Source organism: Falco peregrinus, chromosome 13, assembly GCF_023634155.1.
Source record: "Falco peregrinus isolate bFalPer1 chromosome 13, bFalPer1.pri, whole genome shotgun sequence".
Classification (NCBI taxonomy): Eukaryota; Metazoa; Chordata; class Aves; order Falconiformes; family Falconidae; genus Falco; species Falco peregrinus.
The window spans coordinates 8,395,261-8,417,822 of record NC_073733.1 but is presented as its reverse complement, the minus strand read 5'-3'; the positions used below and the strand labels follow the sequence as shown (position 1 = coordinate 8,417,822).

The 22,562-nt window shown below is 42.5% G+C and overlaps 1 protein-coding gene across 7 annotated transcripts in view; it reads right to left on the bottom strand.

Moving 5' to 3' along the window:
- The window catches only part of KIAA1210 (KIAA1210 ortholog), a 45,853-nt gene that overhangs the window by 20,612 nt on the left and 2,679 nt on the right, over positions 1 to 22,562 (bottom strand). For 2 of the 7 annotated variants that reach the window (XM_055818084.1, XM_055818085.1), the window contains exons 2-4: positions 16,286 to 16,448; positions 8,768 to 8,844; positions 3,805 to 3,973 (exon numbers count right to left, since the gene is read on the bottom strand). In XM_055818084.1, coding sequence (XP_055674059.1) covers positions 3,805 to 3,973; positions 8,768 to 8,834 — 236 coding nt within the window. In that variant the 5' untranslated portion in view covers positions 8,835 to 8,844; positions 16,286 to 16,448. Of the gene's footprint in view, positions 1 to 3,804; positions 3,974 to 8,767; positions 8,845 to 9,082; positions 9,796 to 16,285; positions 16,449 to 22,562 lie in introns of those variants that run through there. The other 5 variants (XM_055818088.1, XM_055818089.1, XM_055818083.1 and 2 more) reach the window with 3 other exon arrangements.

The following is a 22,562-nucleotide window of genomic DNA, read 5'->3' as shown; positions in this document are numbered from 1 at the left end:
CTTTCACAAGAAAAATCCAGTAAGGCTAACATCCTTCTGCAAGGAAAGCAACTAGAAGAGGTTTCTGCTGTTTGCCTAACCCCAGATTCTCTCTTTATTTAGAAGAAAGCCCTGAAAGACTGTGAACTTTCGTAAGGTAAATACACCATGTAAAAAACCCCCAAAAAATTCCTTTCTTTTTTTTTTTTTTTTTTCCTCCTGCATTTCCCTTCTTTACATCTCCAGAGACAACACCTCCTTTGTCTGCTTGACTAATCCTCCTGTTGCCCCAAAGGTACAGTCAATCTGTATACAGTTATACCAAGTCTCACAGTAGGGCAAAACAGTTTTTCTCTGTGTTTATGTTGTGTTGAAGACAATCTGAACTCTTGCCCTCACAGCACAGGTCAGTTCATGCTTTCTCCTGGTGTATGTAATAGTTAATGCCTGTGTTAGTTTATAGGACAGCAGTTCTACACACAACTAAGGCACCTGCCTTATTTCACCACTAAAGTGAATGAAGTCATCCCATCTTTTTGTGTGTTTGATTTTTGAGTCTTTTTCAGGATGAAAGACACTCTATATGGGCAAGACATAATTTTACTGCATTCAGAAAGACAGTGTCATGCAACTTTTTTTTACTGTAATGTATATTCATTATTAGTTGGCATATTTTGTTTACTATACATGTGCATTAGGATGTATTAACCTTCTTAACTGGGGATTTCCTCACTTCCTTTACTTGGAATTCTTTAGCAAGAAGAGCTGAGGCTTCCTTATTTTTGAGGCTGCCAGTACAAGATCTGCTTCTTTTTCTCTCTCTTTGCTCATGTTTCATATGTGTTTGCAGGCAAATTACTGTATTTTCTTTTGGCAGTCACAAAAAGAGCACTGGATTAAATATAGAATTAACTGCGGCTTTAGTATAGATGAATCTCTTATGTGCAAATATACATTCACATGTAATTCCAGGCAGTGTATTCATATTTGCACTGAAGTTAAAGATGCACTGTTAGTTAAACCCTCAGATGTTTTAGCCATTGTATCTCCACAGTGGTTTCCCTATACAAATGCTCATGTGTATCAGACACTCGAGCTAGCAAGACTGAGGAAATGATGGGACTCAACAGCCAGCAATAAAGCCACTCCTAAACTCCTCATGGCCTGTGCTATCTTCCACTTCTTCCTGCTGCAACCCCACGCCTTTTACTAGTGTTTGAGGTGAGGGGAAGAAAGGTGACACAATTCCTTCAGGCAGCCACCCTCTCAAAAACGCCTGCAGCCTGCCAAAGCAGTGAGTGTTCATTACAAAGACCAGGACAATTTTACATGTTGTCCCAGCAGTTTTTCCTGCTCAAAGCTTTTTAACTGGATTAAGACTATTTGGGACCCAATTTTCCGCTATGTAAGGTCTTTTATCCCTTTGATAATACAGAAAAGCAGTCACGCTTTAACTTTGCCATCCAGGTTTTCCTATTTCCATTCAAAACTCATGCCTCTTGAAAGATAAAGAGGCAGTGGCACATAATGCTTCCTTCCCCTTCACAGATGCGTAATCCTATCGATTCCTTACAGCACCCTGACATCTAGACACATCCCTTTGGTTGTTACAAGAAGCCTTTGGCACATCTGGGGGTTTGGTCTCTGGTTAGTATTCTGAGAAGTTAAATTTTAAAAAGATTACATGGTGTATTGGGTTTGCATGGCCAAGCTTTGGTAGTGGGGGGCTGGAGGGGTGGTTTCTGTGAGAAGCTGCCAGAAGCTTCCCCCATGATTTGCCCCTGATGGTCATTCGTGAGTGATCTCCCTGCCCTTATCTCAACTCATGAGACTCATTCTATTTTCTCTCCCCTGTTCAGCTGAGGAGGGGAGTGATAGAGCAGCTTTGGTGGGCACCTGGTGTCCAGCCAGGGTCAAACCACCACACACAGTTTAAAAAGAAAAAAAAAAAAAAAAAAGATAAAAAAAAAGGAAGGAAAAAGCAAAGCAGTGCTTCTGCCTCAAGAACAAACAAACAGCAGCACTGTTCTAGGATTGGTTTTGAAATTCTGCATGCCAGAAATTGCAGAGCTCGGGGTCCTGCTATAAAACTTTCACAAGTTGTATTTCCACTCACTTTCAGGATCAGGTTTTCCAAAGGATTGTGTAGTTCAGTCTCTCTAGGTACTTACAAAGCATGCTTATGCCTGCAGGGTCTGGACATGATAGGGTTTTCAAGTAGCACAAACACCTGCTCTTAATTTTTTTGGATAGTCCATCTGATCCTATCTCTAAGGGAAAAAACAGAAGGGTTTTACTCAATTCCTGATTTCTGATCTTGCAAAACAGTTCATTATCACTGGAGGGTAGTGCTGAGGTAAACAGCAAATGGACTTTAAGTACTTGGTTAAGGGCAAGAGAAAGAGTTCGCACTCATGCTGCCTCTGGAGCAGACAGTTGATTTTTAAGCCAGATACCTCCTATGGCCTGGCGGAGTAAGCTCAGCTGTTCCTAAACTTTCGACTGGGTTAGCTGAGTCAGTCTAATTCCCTTACTCCAGGGGACTGGTTGTGTGGTCACTTACTCTGTCGCTGTTATGCTAACAAACAAAATAGAGAGACTGTTGTTTCATTCCCAGATAATTTCCATGATGCGTTACATAAACGCAACAGAAGAGAGTGGGGAAAGGTGGGGAGAGGAGGAACAGGCACACATAAGAAAGTAACATCTATAAGCTGTTCCACCAAAAGAAATGCAGTGTCCAGCTCTACCAAATGCCTTCTTTGGTGATACCAAGCATTTGGCAGCAATGCTGATTTCAGTGTGTCCCACCCCAGTCACCTATTCATGCCCTTTGCCAGTGTCACCCATCCAACGTCTTCTCCAAAAGAACACAGCAAACCATAGGATGTGGCTGGTGTTTTGTCACACCTTGTTAGTCTGCAGCTCCACAGCCCAAGGCCTAGGGTAATCCAAAGACAGGCCTAGCTGAGTAGCTAGCAGGGGAGTACGAGGAGGGTGGGGAGATGGAAAACAGCCAAATTATAGGTTGCCAGATACTGGTCCATGACACCCCGGTGAGAACCATAACCATGTTCAGAGGGTTGTCCCACCCCAGATTCAGTTTGAGACATGCAAGGGAAGTGTTGTATAGGTTGATGGTCTAGGGTTATCAGTGAAGCAGTGTTAGCAGTCCAAGTGTTTGTTTTACACTAACTGAAAAAAGGGTAAGTTTTGGAACTAACATCATTCAGGGTTGTGAAAATTGCTCTGGGCACTCCTTAAGGACTTGCAAACCTCACCTTATGTGCACAGCCCTCCAAGGGTAGCTGACACAAAACTAGAGGCCTTCAGTTGTTATCTATACCTAAACTGCTATGTAAGAAAGTTAAAGCAGCAATCTCATACTGATAATACACCAAAAATATTTCTTTCCTTTTACCTCAGCCATGACAGAGGGCACTGATGCTAAAGAACAGCAACTCAACTTCACACGTATTCTCTGTACTAGCACTACCCAATCATCATCCTCTTGTAAAGTTGCTGATCGGACCTTCCAGGACAGATTTCAGACACTAAAACCAATCAAAACAATCTGGGCTATCTGCAGTTCTAGACTAAGAGATTGGATCACCCTGCCCCTGGCTGCCCTCCCCCTCCTTTCCTGGCTGGCTTTTGAAGCACTAGCAAAGAAAGAGGAAATTCCTGGAATTCCTTCATCAGCATTAGGGCTTGTTTTGTACAAACTTGGACAGAGGTTGCTCCTAAGGGGCCAACTCATGCTTTCATCCTACTGCTGTGAGAGGTCCGCTTTTATTTATTTATTTTCCTTCCCCGCCAGCTTACCCAGCCTCCTTTGGTGAATGAAGTGCAGTAGTGTCGAGCACAGAGATGCTGACATCGCTGCTGGACTGGCAAGGTTTTAAATTACTCTCCCCCCTGGGAGGTGGAGGGTCTCTCCTTTTCTTCTTGGCAAAGAAGTTCTTGAAAGTCTGAAATTTGGATTTTTTCTTTCCTGCAACATGAGAAAAATGAAAATTTATGGAAGTTGGAGGTGTTGCTTAGATTGGAGAATGTTATCTCTTAAATTCTAGAGGAAGCCTCAAAGCTAGAGCAGCCCATTCAGTTTTAGTCGGCTCCTTTGTAAATAATTCAGTGGTGGAGTCCAGTGAAAGGTGAAGCTGCAGTTCTTACATTTGCTGCCTATAAAGCAACACTGGCATTACACTGACAATAGTGGTGCCTACTTAGGTTCCAGTTTATGAAAAATACCCCTTATACAGAGAATGCATCTACCTACAACTGAACAGTGATCATGCCAATCACAGTTGGTATATTTTCACTTAAAAAATTGATGCCGATGTCTTTAACTCTTATTGTTAAATGTCTTTACTCATAGTGCTCTTTACTTAGCTCAGTTTAGTTCTGCTTTCTCTTTACTCAATCCTGTAAGGAGACAACACCTCAAGGATATTTAACATTTGGTAAAAAGATTGAAATTGGCAAAAGAATTCATAAACTCTAAACCCAAAATATCTGTTTCCACATTAAACCACTGCCCCAAAATAAAATCAGCAACTCCTTCAAGGGCAATGGAGCAAACTTAGATTAAGACACTGCCCAGCAGGACATTAAACCCCTAAACATAGCACTCCTAAGAAAGAAATTAGAGAACTGTTAATCTGATTTCAGATTTTCCATTGTCCAAATGAAAATACAAAAAGAACAAAATAAACCATAGAAAACATCACTGACATTTCATTTTGAATAACCTAAGATACTTTAACATTCTTACTTGTATTTTCTTTCAGTACACAAGTGCTGCATTTTGTCACTGACCCTTACATTGAGGGGTAAGTTTGGAGCAGTTTGGGCCAAACTATTGTACTAAGACCTTGTGGTTTACTTAAATACATATGCAGAGCAATAACATCACTGCATATCTGAGCCAAATTCATTGTTCAATTAATACTTTACAGCAGTGGGCATAATAAATGCCCACAGCTGGAGGATTCCTTCATAAGCAAGGCATTATTTCAACACAATTATTGTCTTCTCCCAGCAATGATTTAGTCGGCGATGCTCTGTCTCAACGTGTGCCCTGTACGTGTAGGGATCTCTGCCAATGGGCCTTATCTGGGCTGAAACTGTGCCACCACACAGCTGTATCAGACAGTAGCCACTTTGAGAAATAAACAATGAAACTGAGATCTACTTGCCCTGCCTCCTCCCTGCTTTCAAAACCAATGCCAGCACCATGTGTCAGGACACACAAGGACACTGCTACACTGTCCGGCACAGACTGATGAAATGGCTACCTCTGCAGAGCAGTAGCTCCCACTCATCTGAGTAACAACAGGATGTGGTGCTCCTATGGAGAGTTTATCGGTGGAAGACCTTTTTGTCTTCCACTGCTGCTTATCAGGCAGTAAGTGGATAAGATAGTCACAAAAAACATACAGGTTATATTGCCTGCCCCAGATTACAGAGCTGGCCCCAAGGCTTTTGGATTTGTTAAGACTCTGACAGGGCCCGATGAGTTTCATGCTGCGCCCATAGCAATAACTGGTAAGAGAAGACAGGTCACACAGCAACCAGAAAACCACAGTGCCTCTCAAATAAAACAAGCATGTCGAGTATCATTTATAAAATCTTTAGAAATACCTCCCTACCAATACTGCCATTCATATCAGCAATTAGATAATGTGTATGGTATTCTCCCAGTCAAAGTTGAGTTGGTTCATTTCAGATGAGCAAAACAAAAGATTACAAAGTTTCATGAAAACAGTGTCCCAAAATTACCAATTCAGCAATGTGTGCTACCACAGTCCAACAACTCAAGGAACAAAACGGAAGACTTTGTTATATGTAGAGTGGCCTGCAACTTAAAGGCAGTCTAAATGAAAAACAAGGACACTCTCATGTACGCTGGTCAGCTGACAGTGGTACAGACAGAAAGCAAGTTCGATCCTAGCGCAAGTATTACTGATGAGCTTAATTAGATGCTGCTATTTCCAGAGAACCAAGGGAATGTTTAAAAAAAAGCCCACAACACAAATAACACAACAACAAAAAAAAAACAAACAAAAAAAAGTGATGACATTTAAAGAGACACAGGATAACACTGCCAAGGTACTACTCCAAATATTTTTTTTAGATCAGAAGTGGTGCTAACTTTAGAATGGAGCCCATGGAAGGGATTTGCAGACACTGCCAATGAGTAAACCTCAGCTGTCACGGGACAACACTTGGGTATCGTTGTGCACAGAGATCCTCTGATGCAGACACATCAGTTACTTTTAGTGCCTTCTCTAGCCTCTAATTTATTACTGATGTGCAGGGTACACCCCCTCCAGCAATAATTCCTCTTCAGCCATGCTCTTACTCAGCTGCATGCCTTCAGCTGTTTCAGATGAATGAGAAAACAGAAAGCCTCCCTGCAGTTCCAGAAAATGGGCACTTGCCATATTATTATGCTGAAACAGATAAAAATCACTCCTAGACACTTAGTGCTGCATGTGGATGAAAACTGTGGGACTGCTCTGTGTGAGAGCATTTGGCAAAAAAGACATGGTTCAGAAAGACGGTGTTCATATTTGTTTCCTGCTGTGAACACTTGTGTGCTGGTTTTACACACCATTAAAAGCATGCCACATTAAATTTAAAGGTGCCTACATTTCAGTGCACTGTGAAGCAGCCCAACATATCACTAAATTGGTAGAGTGCTCTATGATACTTGAACTAATAATAATATACAAGAGGATCTCACTACTTACAATGGAAAAAAATCATTGCGTAACAAAAATCCAGTCACAGCAGAAAAAGACAATCCAAGCTCAAATGTGTCTATCTCCCCTTCACCCACTGATGAATAATGACTCATGATTTTTTAATTCTTACATTTACCAATCTTCAATTTTATGTCATTAAAAATAAAAGATTAAATTTAAAGACTACTGCCCTCAAAAGCAAAAGCCTTCCCAAAAACTAGTTGCTTATGTTAACTATGATTTAGCCCATTATAACAGAAAAAGGGGTAGGAGTAAGCATTTTGCTTTCTCTGTAAAGTTTGTTTATTCTGTATTTTTTATAGTTTGTGTACTGCCTATTTCATTGTTTCTCCGGTGCACAGAAAATTAATGCATCTTTCTGCTCTTTTCATGCTTCTTCCCTATAACAAGATAGAAGAGAAAAAGATGCTTTTTCCAGTGCAAAACTGAGACTAAAAAGCAGAGGGAACATCTAGTTTGGGAGCTCAATGATCATATTTAAATTAAACAGTTAATTTCGGGATCTTCCACGCTCTCCGACTTCCTAAGGTATGTTTAGGACACATTTTCCATTTCTTTTCTGAAATCCAAGGACTAGATATTTTCATCAATAAAAACAAGATGATAAAAAAAAATCCAGACAAGATTGTGAAAAAATACCGTGAGTCTAGCTTCATAAAAAATAGCTGATAATGCCAGACAGGCAATAAAATCATGGGATTCAGTAAGGCTAACATTGGGTGCTGACAGTTTTTGGACTGACCTGATTACTGCCATCAAGAAGGAGCAGCACACACTGGAAGCCCTCTACTACTAGTCAGACAAGAAGGTAAAGCTCAAGAAATCAATCTAATTGACTACACTGTGAAGGCTGGGGATTTTAGCCTCCTAGAGCCTTTACATCACCAGCCAATTAAAGCTATGAAGAGGAAGAGGTGAAGCAATCCTACATTAACTGGAAAGTAAACAAAAGATCCAGGTGCAGTCAAGTGTCTCTTGAATACTTCAGCAATAGCATAGCAGCCTTTAACTTTTTTAAATTTCGGTTCAGTTTGAGACAAATATTCCTGGCCGGTTTAGAGCCAACACTTAAGACAGCAAGCCATCTCCTGCCTTCCCTATCACCCAGGTCAGAAATTGATCCATTTTCTGAATCTTCTAGTGAACCCAAATACAAAATCAGCATGCGTGGGTCTCACACAAGTTTGCCAGTGTGCCATGGGTAACCCTGGACTATGTGATAAACTAGGTTAATTTTAAGAAACCAGCCACTGCTGAGCACCCATCATTACACTTTCTTCAACCCCATCCATCTGCCCTGCAGAGTTCAACTGACAGTCACTTTGCCATTTGCTTTTTGATGGTGGCAAAGGTATTTCTAAAGGATAAAGCAAAATGACCTTTGAAACACAAACATTTGATTGCAAGACATTAGCCAAAGAAAAGAAGAAAAAGTATCAAGTGATATGACAGCCACTTATGAAACGCCTCAGCCATGATACTGTTCTTCATATTCACCTATCTCCTCAGGAATAGTCTGAACACTGGCAAAGGGGATTTCCTTTAATTAAGACAACTCTTTGGCATAAGTAGAGAAATTACTTTTTACTTTTTTACTTAATTACATTTAAAGAATAAGTAACAAACGGTTGTCTCTGGCCAGAAGCAGAGAACAAGGCTGCAGCAGGGATACCGGTACAGCTCCCACAGACGGGGGCTGGCTAAACCGCTCAGCCCCCACCTCTGTAGGCTACATCAAAGCGGGCACAACAATGAGCCCTTTAAGTTCTAACATCTTGGTTTTGAAAATCCAAGCCAGAATTGAAAAGAATATCCTCCATCAGGTTATGACCCTCCAGTACTGTACATTAAAAGATCCTTCCCATAATATAGCCAGCTGACAAAGCCACAGAGTTGGGGTTTTTTACAATACAAAAACCAAAACAACACTGCGAAACAAGTCACTACAGCCCCCCCAACCTGAAGAAAATAAATCCCAACTTCCAAATCAGCTATACATTCAGAGAACAACTGCTTACCCGTGCACTCTTCAGCTGTCTCTCCTGTTTCAGGTGACTGTGTGACCTCTGTTGGCCCCGTAGCCATGTTATAGTCACTGAAATAGAGATGAAAGCTTCAGTTAAATTTTAGTCCACTTTCCTAGCAGAATATGGTCCCACCCAACATGAAGAAAGAACATGGCTGGATCCTTTCTGAAACTACATACTCAAATGCTTATCAGAAATATGGCTTGCACACTTTTTTGCACTTCAGCCACGAAGCTTTTCCTCATTTTTCAGTAACACCTATTTCTCCAGCCAAAACTAACAAACCCTCTAATTTCTTGCCAGTACCTCTCTCTTTTTAGTAAACCAGGATCAAAGTTTGCATTAATGAAAGATGTCATTAAACTTGCTCAGCAAAGACTCTAAAGCTTCCCAGCTTCAGAATAATGAACATTTATGATTTCTCTTTTCTAGAGAGTGACAGCTCCATGCTACTGTAAAAAAACATCTTAAGTGCTCTGCTGCTGAGGGTTCATGTATTACAGTGTCTTCACAGCAGGCACCAGGCTAGTCTGTCAGCGTTATTAAAATTAGTTAAGCTTCAGCACTGAAGCATCATCCTGGGCTATGCTACATTTGTGGAAACCAATAGATCAAATTTATTTTGGATTCAGTGCAATCAGCTTTTAGCCACAAGCTGTGAAACCCTATCGCAAGCAGGGCTATTGATCAACCAAATTAGCTGATGGCATCATCTTCCTCCCTGATGAAAACAAAAGTTCAGCCTAGTTTTAAGATCATTCAATGTTAACTGGCTCCGCTATGTATTTTCCAAGACTCCTAAACGGGTGTCTGTTATACACAAAGGAACTAAGCAGCAGACCACAAGAGTTACAGTACAAATGTCAAGCAACAATAGAAACGTGACAGTTTAGCAGGTCAGCTCATAAATATTGTCCTTTGTTATGGAAGATATCTAGGTGATACATTTACATAGTTAGCAGTTCCAATGTACTGTGTCAGGAGTTAAAGAGTAAGAAATCTTTACAAATAAATGAAAATACCCAGAAACAAATCCTGCTCCCTTTTCTGCATAGACCTCATCTAACAATTTTCCACATCAAAATGGTATAATTTGGCAGTATAACTGCCAAATTAAGTATCTCAACAGCAAGCAAGATTATGATTCTATACCAATTTGACAAATCAGTAAACTATTCTATTTCTTCTGTATCACCCACACATTCTATAATCTGTCATGCCCAAAAGCACTGGAACTTTCCTACAAGCCCACATCCTCAGTTAACCTGAAAAGATAAGGTGCACAAAATCAGAGGCAGAGGCGATAGGACTGTAAAAAAAAAAAGGGGGGGGGGGGGGGGGGGTAGGTGGGAGGTGGGACACGGATGACACACAGACCACAGAGGTAAAAGAAGCAGGGCTCCTGCAAAAAAAAAGAAACAGACCTCAAAGTAAGCTTTCCCTGTGCTAGACACAGATACACAAACTGCCATGCTGCTGTACTGTAGCAGAAATGGAGGAGACAGACTATAGACTGCAGTTTTCTTCTGGTTTGGAACGGATCATCTGTGAGCAGTGAACACAGGAGAGCATTAACACACTGTAGTTCCAAGCAATCTCATCCCAACCTGCTAAAATCAATGAAAAAGTCATTGCAGCAACCAGGACCAATTACACCTTTTCCAAGTAAGAAGCACTGAGGATGTCTTTGAAACATCCTCATGTTGAAACATGTTAGACAGTATTGAGAAGGAACAAAAAAAATAAGACTTTTAAGATTCTCCCTTTTGGATGATCATAACCGTTCAACTCTTCTTCCTTTTTTCCCCCGTGTCTCATCAACTATCCATGCAAATGTCTGCATTTTCTGCATATTTTGATTAAAGTGGTCATCAGCAGACTGTCTCATAGATTCTCTGTATTAAAAAGAATTTTTTTCCCATTTTCCTCCTCAACTTTATAGACCATGCATATTGATTATGTTAGATTTTTCTTGAGGGAAAGGGAAATGCATTTGAAATAAAACATCAAGAAAGCACTCAAAAAATTTCCAAGGACAAACTGGCAAATCCCCAGAGATGAGCTTATTTTCACAGAATGTGAGTGGGCCTGACATCTGGTTCATTTAGACCTCTAACTTCTGCTTTACCCATCTTCAATAAAATCAAAGCAAGAGAAAATGCTGCTTTCAGATCCAGCTTTTCTTTCACCAGCTCTACATTTATTTAAATTACTCAGTCATCTCAGCCGTTCACTCCAAATCCTTCCAGCCTTTGGAGATATTTTGACTGCTGTGTTTATTATAACTGGAAGCATTTATTTCCAATTGGTATATCTTTTATACAAGTAGAACTATAATTGCAAAGCAGTTCAGCTCCGAGGCAGTCTCTTCACAGTTAAATCAGCTCCAGCATTAACTCAATTTTATAGCTGAGTTCTCTGGGGCATATGGAGGTCAAGTGTCAATTGCAAGGGTGCATTGGTTGTTTGCAAATGTGCCCCATTTAGGACCTAATGGTTTGGTGCCTTTGTATACCTCATCACAGGATCATCTTTTTCCAGTGAACTGAAGAGTGACTTGAGGTGAGGGGAAACCATCACAGATTTTTACAAGCTTTAAGTTAGCAAGTATTTAAGCGACAAGAAAAAAAAATACATATATATATGTACAGCAAAGTGTAAGTTCCATCATTAAAAGCTCGATGACACACCCAAAGGAAAGTTAGCAATTAGTCGACACTTAGACTTCTATTTCTGGTGACAGTGAGTTGTACTTTACAGAGAACAGATAGGAAATGTTCTGAGCAACAAACCCTAGCCTGAGGATCAATATAATGGAGAAAAAGAGGACAAAACTCCATCAACACAAATACATGTGAGTGCACAGGCATTAACTGATCGAATCTTCAGACATTCACCACTTCCAGGCCTTAACGACAGCTGGCAGACGCAGCATCAGGATCTATCAATACCATGTATGTTCAGTTCAATCAACTGTATGAATCCTGTGCACCCTGCAAGCTTTCCCAGAGCATTATGCCATTAGAGACAAAGTTTTAAACAAATACCATATGCATATTGATTTCTAGTGATAAAAATATCAGGTTAAATAAATGGCCTTTTAGAGCAGTATTTCTGATACTCTTCAGGCTAGGAGATGCTAGAGGACAGCTGGGAGAAGGAGCTCACAGGGGGGGAAGGAGACTCCCCTCATGGGGGAACAGTCAAGGCAGAGCAGTGACAGACTGATATCTACGGCTGGCCAAGGGAGTAGAGTTGTCAAGTACCAGCTACCGTTTGATTACCACTAGAAGTGGAACAGTGGGCACATTTCTCCAGTCTACAACTTTTTTAATCATGTTCTTATCCTCTCTCCAACAGTACTCACAATCCCTGCATGTGCACAGGCCACAAGATGCTGAGTCTCTCCTAGACACCCTAAAAGCCAGGCCTGGCCATGCCCAGTAAGGCCACTGCAGCAATTCCTGCATAAGGCCATGGAAATGACCGAAAGCTTACTGAGGGCAGCAAGGACTGACTACATGGTGTTCATCTCTCCTTGCACAGGGTGATGGGCTGGGGCATTACATCTACAACCCAATAAATTAACTTGCAAACTGTGAAGTGGCTTCCTATACAGATGCAATCACAACAAAAAATCTGGTATTACTAGACTTTATTTGCATTGCGAGGGTGTATTTTAAAGCAAAAAAAAAAAAAACCTCCTGCAAAATTGCAGGGCTTGCTTTACTTTCAAAGCAGGCAGCAGGACCTACTTAGCAATCACCACTACCTTCACATGGTTTGATGGTTTAGATCTAGGCTCCCTGCTATCCCATACAAAACTTCTATTAATAACCCTGCTGTGTTGCATTCACTTGAGGCTCTTCAACTCATTAAAGGAACTAATGAGTCTTAAGAGAAAAAAAAGAATCTCCAGGAACTGGAGAAAAATTCCTGTCTCCCTGCTACAAATGGGGCAACTGGCCAGATATCTGGAGTGCTCTATGGGAGGGCAGTGACAGGGAAAAAGAAATAAAGTCCCAGGGTGGTGTTCTGACCATTCCCTCTTCCCAGATGAGTACATTACTGACTACCTACATTGGGGCGGGGCGGGGGAAGCTAAAAGAAGAAAAGACAATTCCCTTTCACTGCTTGGTTTGTGTATTTAAGGACTCCTGGGAAGTTAACATTGTACAGTCCTCAAGTCTCCTGCATTTAACAAAGGCCCAAGACAGACGCTTTCTGCTCAGTCTCTGAAACAGGACACAGCCTCCTTGCTGTCTCTCCAGTGGAGCAGAACACTTGGAGACTGCACAGCAAGGAAGCTCCTACCCCACCTTTAGTGTTTCTTCAGCTTTAGTCCCATGCTTCTGTATAAGCATTCCGGAAGGCCTTATGATAGAGAGATCAAAGGAGATGTTGAATCCTGAACAGCCTCTTTCCTACCCAATAAATGCTTGAGGAAATAAAGACTCAAGAATATAAAGTACTGGATTCAGTTAGCATCTTTATAGCCTACAGAAGATAGACAATGGCAAGCAGCCAAGAGAAAGAGGTGAAATTTTTGCCTGGAGCTTTTAAAGACCAATTTCCTTCACGCTACAAAAATTATTTGAAATCAAGCTTATGCTCCACATTTCAGAACACACACTTTGCACAGCAAGATGGATCATCACTGGGAAATACACTTCCTTCATCTGGTTCTCTAGGCCACCATCCTGCAGCCAGCCTCCCCCAAGAATACATTTCAAGCTACAGCAGGACCTCAGAGAAAGCCCCTCTCTGTTTCTTCTCAGCACCGAGTTTCAAAGAGACAGAGAATGCAGGATGGTCTAGTATTCAGATTACGTTCCGCAGCAAAAAGGTGACTGACAGGTTAAATTTTCACCGCAGCAAAAAGGTGACTGACAGGTTAAATTTTCACTCAGTCTTACTAAAGCACATTAGAGGACTTTGTTCTGACAAAATGTGGCTGATGGCTTTGTTCTCAAGGAACCCTACAAAGCTAACTATCAATGAACTCATTAATCCAATGACACTTAAGTGAAGTAAAGTTTACCCTCTGCTACTCCATGGAACAGGATTTCAGTCAGTCATAAAGCAGCAGCAGAGCCAGCAAGATTCCTATCTCATTTTCACATCCCTTGAGCATATCAGAAGCTCAATAGAAGCCCTTTGCCCTCCATGCAATGAGCAGAGCGAACTGCACTTCCAGGTCCAGGTTCAGGGAACATGCTGAATAGTGTGGGATCCCCACACACCTTTGCTGAAACAGCGTACGACCCAACATGACAGCAGGAACTGGGATCTGACCTTGCACAGCTGATCCCATTGTACTCTTGTATACTGTAGTGTTTCTAGGATGAAAATCCCAGCTTTTTTTACCAGCTCCTAGCTGGTATGTCCCTAGCCAGACCGTGGCCGTTTTAGGTAAGCACAAGAGAACAGCACAAACAGCAGTTTACATTAGGACTCTTGCTACTGCCTCCATTGATAACAGCGAGGGGAAGAGTTTACATTGTTACTGAATATTGCTCTTGTCATTTTCACAGGAGGGAGAGTTTAAGAAAGTGTAAGGTCCTTTTCCAAGGATTACCAATGATACAGTAATAGTAGCGATCAGGAAGTCTGGATAAGCACCTAGATAATATTTAATATCAATAGAATACTCTCCCAGGATAAGTTATGACCAGGGGGTCATAATTACCCACAGCAACAGGCAGCATTCACCTCCTACCCTTGAGGAGATTTCCAGAGCAAACAACCATTCACATAAAGAGATCCATTCACAGCTTTCACACACTTTGCCTTCAGCCAACACCCCCTCACTGCCCTCTGTCCCCACACCTTGGCTTCTCTGAGAAGGCTTGTCAGAAGACAGGCCCCAATGTGCTGAACTCTTTTAACCTACAATCTGCTTTGAGAAGCCTCTGTCTGACAGCAGTTCTGAAGGATTTCTGCTATTCAGCAGTGCCTGAAGCATTATGTGCTGCTCTCCTAGTGAGTGTGTGTGTAACACTAATGGAAAGCAGCTGGTGGGCTGAAGCTGACTGAAAAAAAAAAGTAACAGGAGGAAATGCCTTTCATACAGTCGCACAGGCTCAGTCTGTAATTGTGTGAGAAGCCAAAAGGATAAGCAGGGGGAAGGGCAAATGAGACAAAAACGTTCATAAGCTACTACAGAAAAAAAGTGGAAATGCACTCTGTTACCAGTCCAGGAACTGGGAGAGTAAATGCCTCCGTCCCCTGCACGCTGCCTGGTCTCCACTCCCTCTCAGCAGTCATGCCATTTGCTACATCACTGCAGAACGGTCACCCTGCACGTGGGAACACAACTGCAGCGTGCACACGCAGGCCTGTGTCACCTTAAACCTGCAGCAGGTACCAGCAGCAGAGCAGCTGTTAGTTTGTACTGAGCTCAAGATACCAAACTGAAGTTGAAACTACTATAGCTTTGCAACGCTTGGCACCCAGGCCAGATAGATCAACCTGTTTTGGACATGCCACTTCAAGCTGCCCTTGTACACCTAATCACTCTGCAGTGCTTATTAGCATGACCTTGTGTAGTTACTGTCAGTGCAAGGATCTCCACTGCAAGTTTCTATCTGCCCAGACAACAGAGCAAATATCTACCTGTTTGCCAAAATCTAAACAAAATGTTTCTGAATAGCCCGTCCCTGATAATAATTTATCACATAGTTTTTCCAGTGTATTTTCTAATCTGCACCAATCAGGAGAAATGTGACAGACCTTTGCTCAGACCAAGACTGGCACTAACATGGTCATCATCTAAGCACACGCAAGAGCTCAGCCAGTATTTTGGGCTCAGACTGCCTCTGTTTTTAAGGAATGTACATTAAATGACCCAGCTGAATTGCACTATTTGGCATTAGCATAGGAATAAGTCAGTGCTTTTCCCATGTAGTAATTCTTTTTCTTCACACTACCACACTGGGGAAATTCAGGAAACAGCTGGAATGGGGATCTTCTTCCACTCTTCCTAAAAAGATGGAAAAGCAGCAGTAGTCATCCAGCAACTGTGCTAAAGAGCTAGTACCATGCCAACAGTAAGAGACACTCTTAAGATCTACTTGACACGGATGCATTTCGAGTAGTTGGGAGGGAGGGGGAACATACATTTAAAAATCAAGGATATAACCAAAGGCTGCCTTTGCCAGTTTGGGAGCTACACCCAGTAAGTGTTACTGCCTTTGGAAACAGTTTCAAAGAGCAAAGCAACAGGAAACATCAAGCCACTATCACTAAACAGCAGGCATGCCTCATGCTGGCAGAGTCAAGATGTCAGAGAGTTAAGAATGGAAATAAAAGTAAAGCTTACTGTCTCTGCCTCTCCATGTGGCTAATTCAACAAACGCACATAATTTTCCATCCCAGACCTGGGTGGTGGGCATATTTGGCCACTGTTTTCTAGCTTGTGCATGTGCTTTTTACCCCCTCTCCAAATTCCTAATTAATTTTGCTCCACCTGTGGCCTCCCAACGTAAAGTTAGATGACTGATATCTGACCTGTGGTGTGCAGAGCCCTGGGAGTCCACGGGCTGCTTCACGGGGATCAGCAAAAGGTAGCTAAGGAAAGGAGTTTACCATCAGCCGGCTTCAACATGCTCTACAGGGGCTTGAAAAACTGCATGTCTGAAAAAACTCCATGGAAATTGCCAATATCTGCAAACTGTGAAGGTGACAATTATTAGTTTAAACAGTAAAATCTCTAAGACAGAGCTCATCTTTTAAACATATCCTAGCAGATGGAGACTACTGGGCTGGGACTTGGGAGAATTGGCTGATTTTCCTGGCTCTACCGCTGGATAAAAGGGCAAATTACTGGACTGACAGCAGTAGTCAAGTTATTTATCACTCAGCTTTGAGTTTCTTTACCGGTGGAATCGAGATGGTCACACTGAATGCCTGGAAAGCTTACAAGCCCTATGGGGAAGTTAAGCACTACCTCCACTATGGGAGACCAGCATGCTGGAATCATACCCACTGACACTGCCAACAAAAAGATGAATAACAAAAACCATAAAATTTCGCAAGAGTAGCATGCATATCTGCCATACTCCTGTATTTGAGTCTCACACTGATTTCCAAGACCTAATTCTCACAGTATATGAAGAATCATTTCATCCTGGGCCTGAAAGAAAGAGTCTGGAGGCATTTTTACCAAATTAAGCTGTTTGAATATTGCAGGGGAAATGAGGCTGAAACAATAGTGAACTGAATGCCAGAACCGAAACATGGGACTTAAGACTATGTTTAAATCTTTCTGTTTTTTAAGGTTTTTCCAAAACAGTCACTTATCCCTCAATTTGTGGGTTAAAAAGCAGCTTAAGGATGGCGAAAAAAAACCCCAAACTTTCAGACAGATCAAAATTCCCAGGACACATTTCTACCAAGAGGAGATAGTATAGGTATTTAATGCCCAAGAATTCAAAGTACACTGAAAAAAAGGAGAGGCTAACAGAAATTTCCAGGGTGAACTGTGTTACAAATTTTCACTCTGAAGATCAAACTGTCATAAAAACAGTGAGCCATCTTTTGGCTACAAGAAAGCAAATAAAACACAGGCTTTGTGGTCTCAGAGGCTGCCTTTGGCAGGAAGCTCAGGAAATCTCTCTTCATGTGAAGTCCCAAAACCTAGTTGGGGCAACATCTACTGCCTGCACACACACAAAAATAAAAACAAAGCCAGCTCCTTCCTATGTTGAAACATACTGTGTCTGGCTGGCTAAACCCCCTGAGTTCCCACTGCCTGCGGGTATTTCTGGAATTCAGACCCCATTTTGGCTCCTGATCAAGGAAGGTCTGGGGCAGCTTCTAGCCTTGTAGAAGGAACTCTTCTGCAGCTATGTGTGAACTTTGGGGGTCTCCCTTTTTTTGCTCTAAAGGAAACCTCCTGCTGTCCCTGCTCTTCACTCGTGGCTGCTCTCTCTGAAGCCTCAAGTTAGGCAGCTTCTGAAGTACACTTGGTCTTGAAGCACACGGAGAACTGTTAGAACCAAGGGAGGTAATACATGTGCTTAAAGCAGCTTCTGAGCCATTCCTGTCCCAAGGGCATCTACTGACTTTCCTCTTTAGTATGAGCAACCACAAAAAAGGGATCCTGCTTCTCCAGGATTCCAGACACAAATACCTCTCTAAAATAGGATCATATTAAATAAGATTATCTGAGCTAATGCTGTTTTGCACCAATGAAGTATCAAGCTGTATTCAACTGTGTTTTGAAGAAGGTGATACGGTAGCATCAGGCAGCAGAGAGGTTGCATGACAGTAGAAAAACCCAGGCGGGTGACAAAAAAGCAAGAACTGCAAGATGGGGTACTGACAAGTAGGCAGTGGCGGGGGGAATCAGATGTGAACAGACATTCTGTAAGGTCTTCACAGGCCAAGGCTACAAGAAAGGAAGCAATAAGACAATCTGCTTTTTTTGAAGGAAAGCAATGAAGTTTCCACTTCTGGAACATTCCTTTCACTAAACGGAGATGATGGAAAGCAGTTTGACTGCTAGAGTGAACTAGCAAACAACTCCTCTGCACCTCTGTCAGATCTGTATTTTCCCATGTGCACAGACAGCTTGATGATTAACATGATGTCTGCATCATAACTCTGAGCTAGAGCATTCAAATACATGCCATTTGTATCCGAACTACTGTGTGGATCAGAACCACGCTGTTAGATGAGCAATACTTACAAGCCCTGGCAAAAGCACACAGTTAACATATTTTTGAGAATGAATAAGCATAAATGAATTCATCATGAATAAAAGTCAAACGTAGTTCACTAATTAGCACCAGATTCTTGAAACTCAGAGGCCAAAAGAAACAAGCACCACAAAAATCTGAAGCTGGAAAGCTGCCTTAGCTCTGGCTAGATGGTTAAAAATCATAATCAGGCAGCTTTGTCTGCACAGTCAAGTTACCCTGCTCCAGTGGAGAGGGCTACAATCCCCTCTAACAGTGTACTGATTTGGGCTGGGACAGGGTTCATTTTCTTCACGGTAACTAGTATGGATCTACATTTTGGATTTGTGCTGGAACAGCGCTGCTGACACAGGGGTGTCTTCGCTATTGCTGAGCAGGGCTGGCACAGAGCCAGCCAGTGGGCTGGGGGGCACAAGGAGCTGGGAGGGGGCACAGCCGGGGCAGGTGACCCCAGCTGACCCAGGAGATGTCCCACACCGTATGGCGTCATGCTCAGCGTATAAAGCTGGGGGAGGAGGAGGAATGTGGGGACGTTTGCAGCGATGGCGTTTGCCTTCCCCAGGCACCGTCACGCGTGCTGGAGCCCGGCCGTCCTGGGGATGGCTGAGCACCGCCTGCCCATGGCAGGTGCTGGATGAACGCCTTGGGCTGCTTTGCTTGTGTGCGTGGTCTGGCTTTACCTGTTAAACCGTCTTTATCTCAATCCATGAGTTTTCCCACTTTTACTCTTCTGATTCTTTCCCCCATCCCAACAAGTGGAGGGAGCAAGCAGCTGCGTGGGACTTAGCTGCTGGCTGCGGTTAAACCACAACAGTCACAAAGGTACCAATAAGCTATAGCATGGTGGCAGGATACGATAGACCACAGAATACCTTGTACCTATATGAATGCAGCAGCAACACACCGGTATAATGACACAGTTAAAAAATGAATAATGATGTATGTGGCCCAGGTCTCAGCTTTCTCATGCACGTTGTGTTGGAAATGTTGAGCTGTTAGGACAACCCTGACTGTTAACGCAGTGATGATCAGTGACAGCTCAGCATCTGCAAGCAAACTCAGACGGGACATGAACTGGTTGACTTTTTTTGTTTGTTTGTTTAAACAGTGACTCCCACAATGGAGTCTTGGAGGGCCACCTGCCATCTTGATAAAAATTATTATGAATAATATAACAAGATTTTAAAAAAAATCAAAAAGTTTGCAGTTATTATTTGCTGTATTCAAAATACTGTTTAAAACACCTTAATCCATCATATTTTCACCAGCCTCGAAACTACAACAGATTTAATGCAGAACTGTACGTTTGGATCATGTTAGAGCACAGCACCTCCTGCTCAACTGTTTTCTTATAGCAGCAACCTTTAGGAGAAATTACGGGGGGGAATCAACCTTGGAATTACCTTGGGATTTTCTTGATTTCCCCACAGACAGACTTATCTCAGATTTTCCTAAGTTTGGCTAGTAATCAGCTCTAGCTGCCCTACACCAGCTCAGGTAATTATCTACTGGAAGTACAGATTGGACCTACTACATCTTTGTCTCACTTATCTGTAGACAGATTTCAGCTTCTAAAGCCAATTCTAGGCCTTCGCAACACGGCTATTAAACTTTCTAGACCTCTGTACAAGGAGGAAATGACAAATTCATCTCTCCAGTTGGCTGTAAAGGTACAAGCTAGACACTTTGAGCAGCAGAAGTTTTTGTATAAGAAGAGAACACAAGGCAAAGTTATGACAAGATGTTTTCATTGCTCAGTCTGGCAAAATAATGTAGACAAAAAACCTGCCAAATGGTGCAGAAAAGTGAGAATCACACTCGGCAGATTGTCCCAAACCAAGAATTTTCTGCTCCACTGCAAGAGAAGTCAGACAGGCAGCATTAGAGGTACATATCTGCCAAATACTCAGCACCTCAGTGATAGGGAAAGGGATGTTCTGCTGAAAGCAAACTGGCATGCCTGGTTGGAATTCTTCTGCCTACAGACAGCAAACGCGCCGCATCATGGTGGCTGCTAAAACAAACACTGTCCAGGGAGAAGCATGAACAGAACAAGGACTCGGAGGCGCGGAGTGACTCACTGGTGTATTAAGCCAGAACTGAGCTTCTTGCACAGAGGTGAATCAAATGGAATGAATCAACAAAGAGAAATAGTTGATCTTTTTGTTAATAATACAGCACTATTGTACTAATTGTGCTCAAATGCTTGCAGTGCCATGGCTCTGCTACCTCCTGACTGCTTTTGTTCACCCTCTCTACTATTCTTAAGTAAGAAAACAGCACTTAAGCCTCCACACATTTAATACCAGGCATTGTAATGAACAATTCCTGTGGGCTGAAGACAAAATACTCACAAATGTCCAAATGCTCTGTATAATTGCCATGTACAGGAACATGTTCATAGGTTGCATATTCAAAGATTCCACTGAAAGACTCCCAATGTCCAAGGATTCCTTCCACCTCAGCTCACCCTCTCTGACTTGGCCCCAGCTGGGAGAGCTCTCCGCTTTCTACAAAAGCACAGCACTTCTGTCCAATGCTGTGCCTCTTGCACCTATTTCTTGATACCCAGTATTGTCACCCCTGTGTAGATCCAGGGAGTCTCTGCACTGATGAACTAGCTTTGCCGGGCAGGAAGCACCTTTCATCCTCAGATGTTTTCATCTCAATAAAAAAAAACATGGAAAAACTGAAAATGAGTAATTCTTGCCCTCCCTGGGAAATATTGTGTTGAAGTGGTGTAAAGACAGGTACACAAACACATTTCAGAATTCCAAAGTGTTCATGTGAAGAATTTCACCTCACCAGAATTCACTGGCCACACAGGCAGACCCCCTAGATCACCATGGGACCACAGCACTAGCTCTGCCACAGCTTCCAGGCAGCATGCACCAACATGGAAGCCACACGGCCTCCTGACAGCTGCCAGCCCCACTGAGCCTATGGACCGCTGCTGAGCCAAGCCAAGCCCAGGTATGTGGAGGATGCCACAGGCAGGGATAGCCAGGGAACTCAGCATCTCACTTTAAACAACCTGTGAGTCCTGGAGAGATGCTCCATATCTAAAACTGTGCCAAAGAGCAGTGTCATGTACTGTGGACAGTCAATAAACATAGCTACTTAGACCCCATGGTGATGACATGCCTCCAAAAAGTGAGAGAGGCCACAGGAGGCGAACGAGCTGCTGACAGAGAAGAGCCAAGCGTTTTAAACTGCCCCATTACTCACAGTGCCAAGTTGCTACTTTGATAGCAGTTTGTGGAGCTTTAAAACACTTCCAATCCACTTGCTAGTGTCCAAGCTAAAACAGCAGCTGCTTGCTGTGGAGGGGGAACCAAAGGCTCTAAGGACTCCACACACATATAACAGCTGTAAAAAGCGTATTACGCACCAAGGACCAAGGGACTTCTGGCACTCCTTCCACTGTCCTCTACAAGCCTCTCCAACAAGAGGGCTTGGGGTGAAGGTGTGGGAAGCAGTGAACAGACATCTGAGCCTACTTGGTTATCCATCATGTGGACAGCACCATACCATCTTTGCAATAATCCCAGTAAACACCAAAACCACTTCCTGATGCTCATCTGAACAGGCAACAATGCAAGCTACAGCAACACAGAAACAGCACCTAACCCAGAAAACACATTTTACTCAATTTCATGGTCATAACATCATTCCACATGTGCAATGACTTCCATCTCAAACAATCCAAAAATGTATTGAAAATTACACTGATGCATCCCTTGTTCAACTCAGTTTACTCAGATGCTGAACCTCTTTGCAGGACAAGAGTGCACATCAAAATTTTCTGATCATTTCAGACTATAAGAAAAGAACACAGTATCCCACTGGAAGTGCAGAGCTTGGCATAGCAAAGACATTCAAACTGAAATATGTCCATAATTCTGGGATTGCTCATGAAAGGCACCATGAAGCCCTGAGTGACCACATTAAGTACAGAACAGTTAAATACATTTCCTTACAGTCTGCTACAGAAACCAGTTCTGAGCTGGCATGCAAAGCCTTCAGCCAAATATTTTATATAGCTTCTAGCATACTATATTTGTCTTTGGAAATTGGCAGTTTGT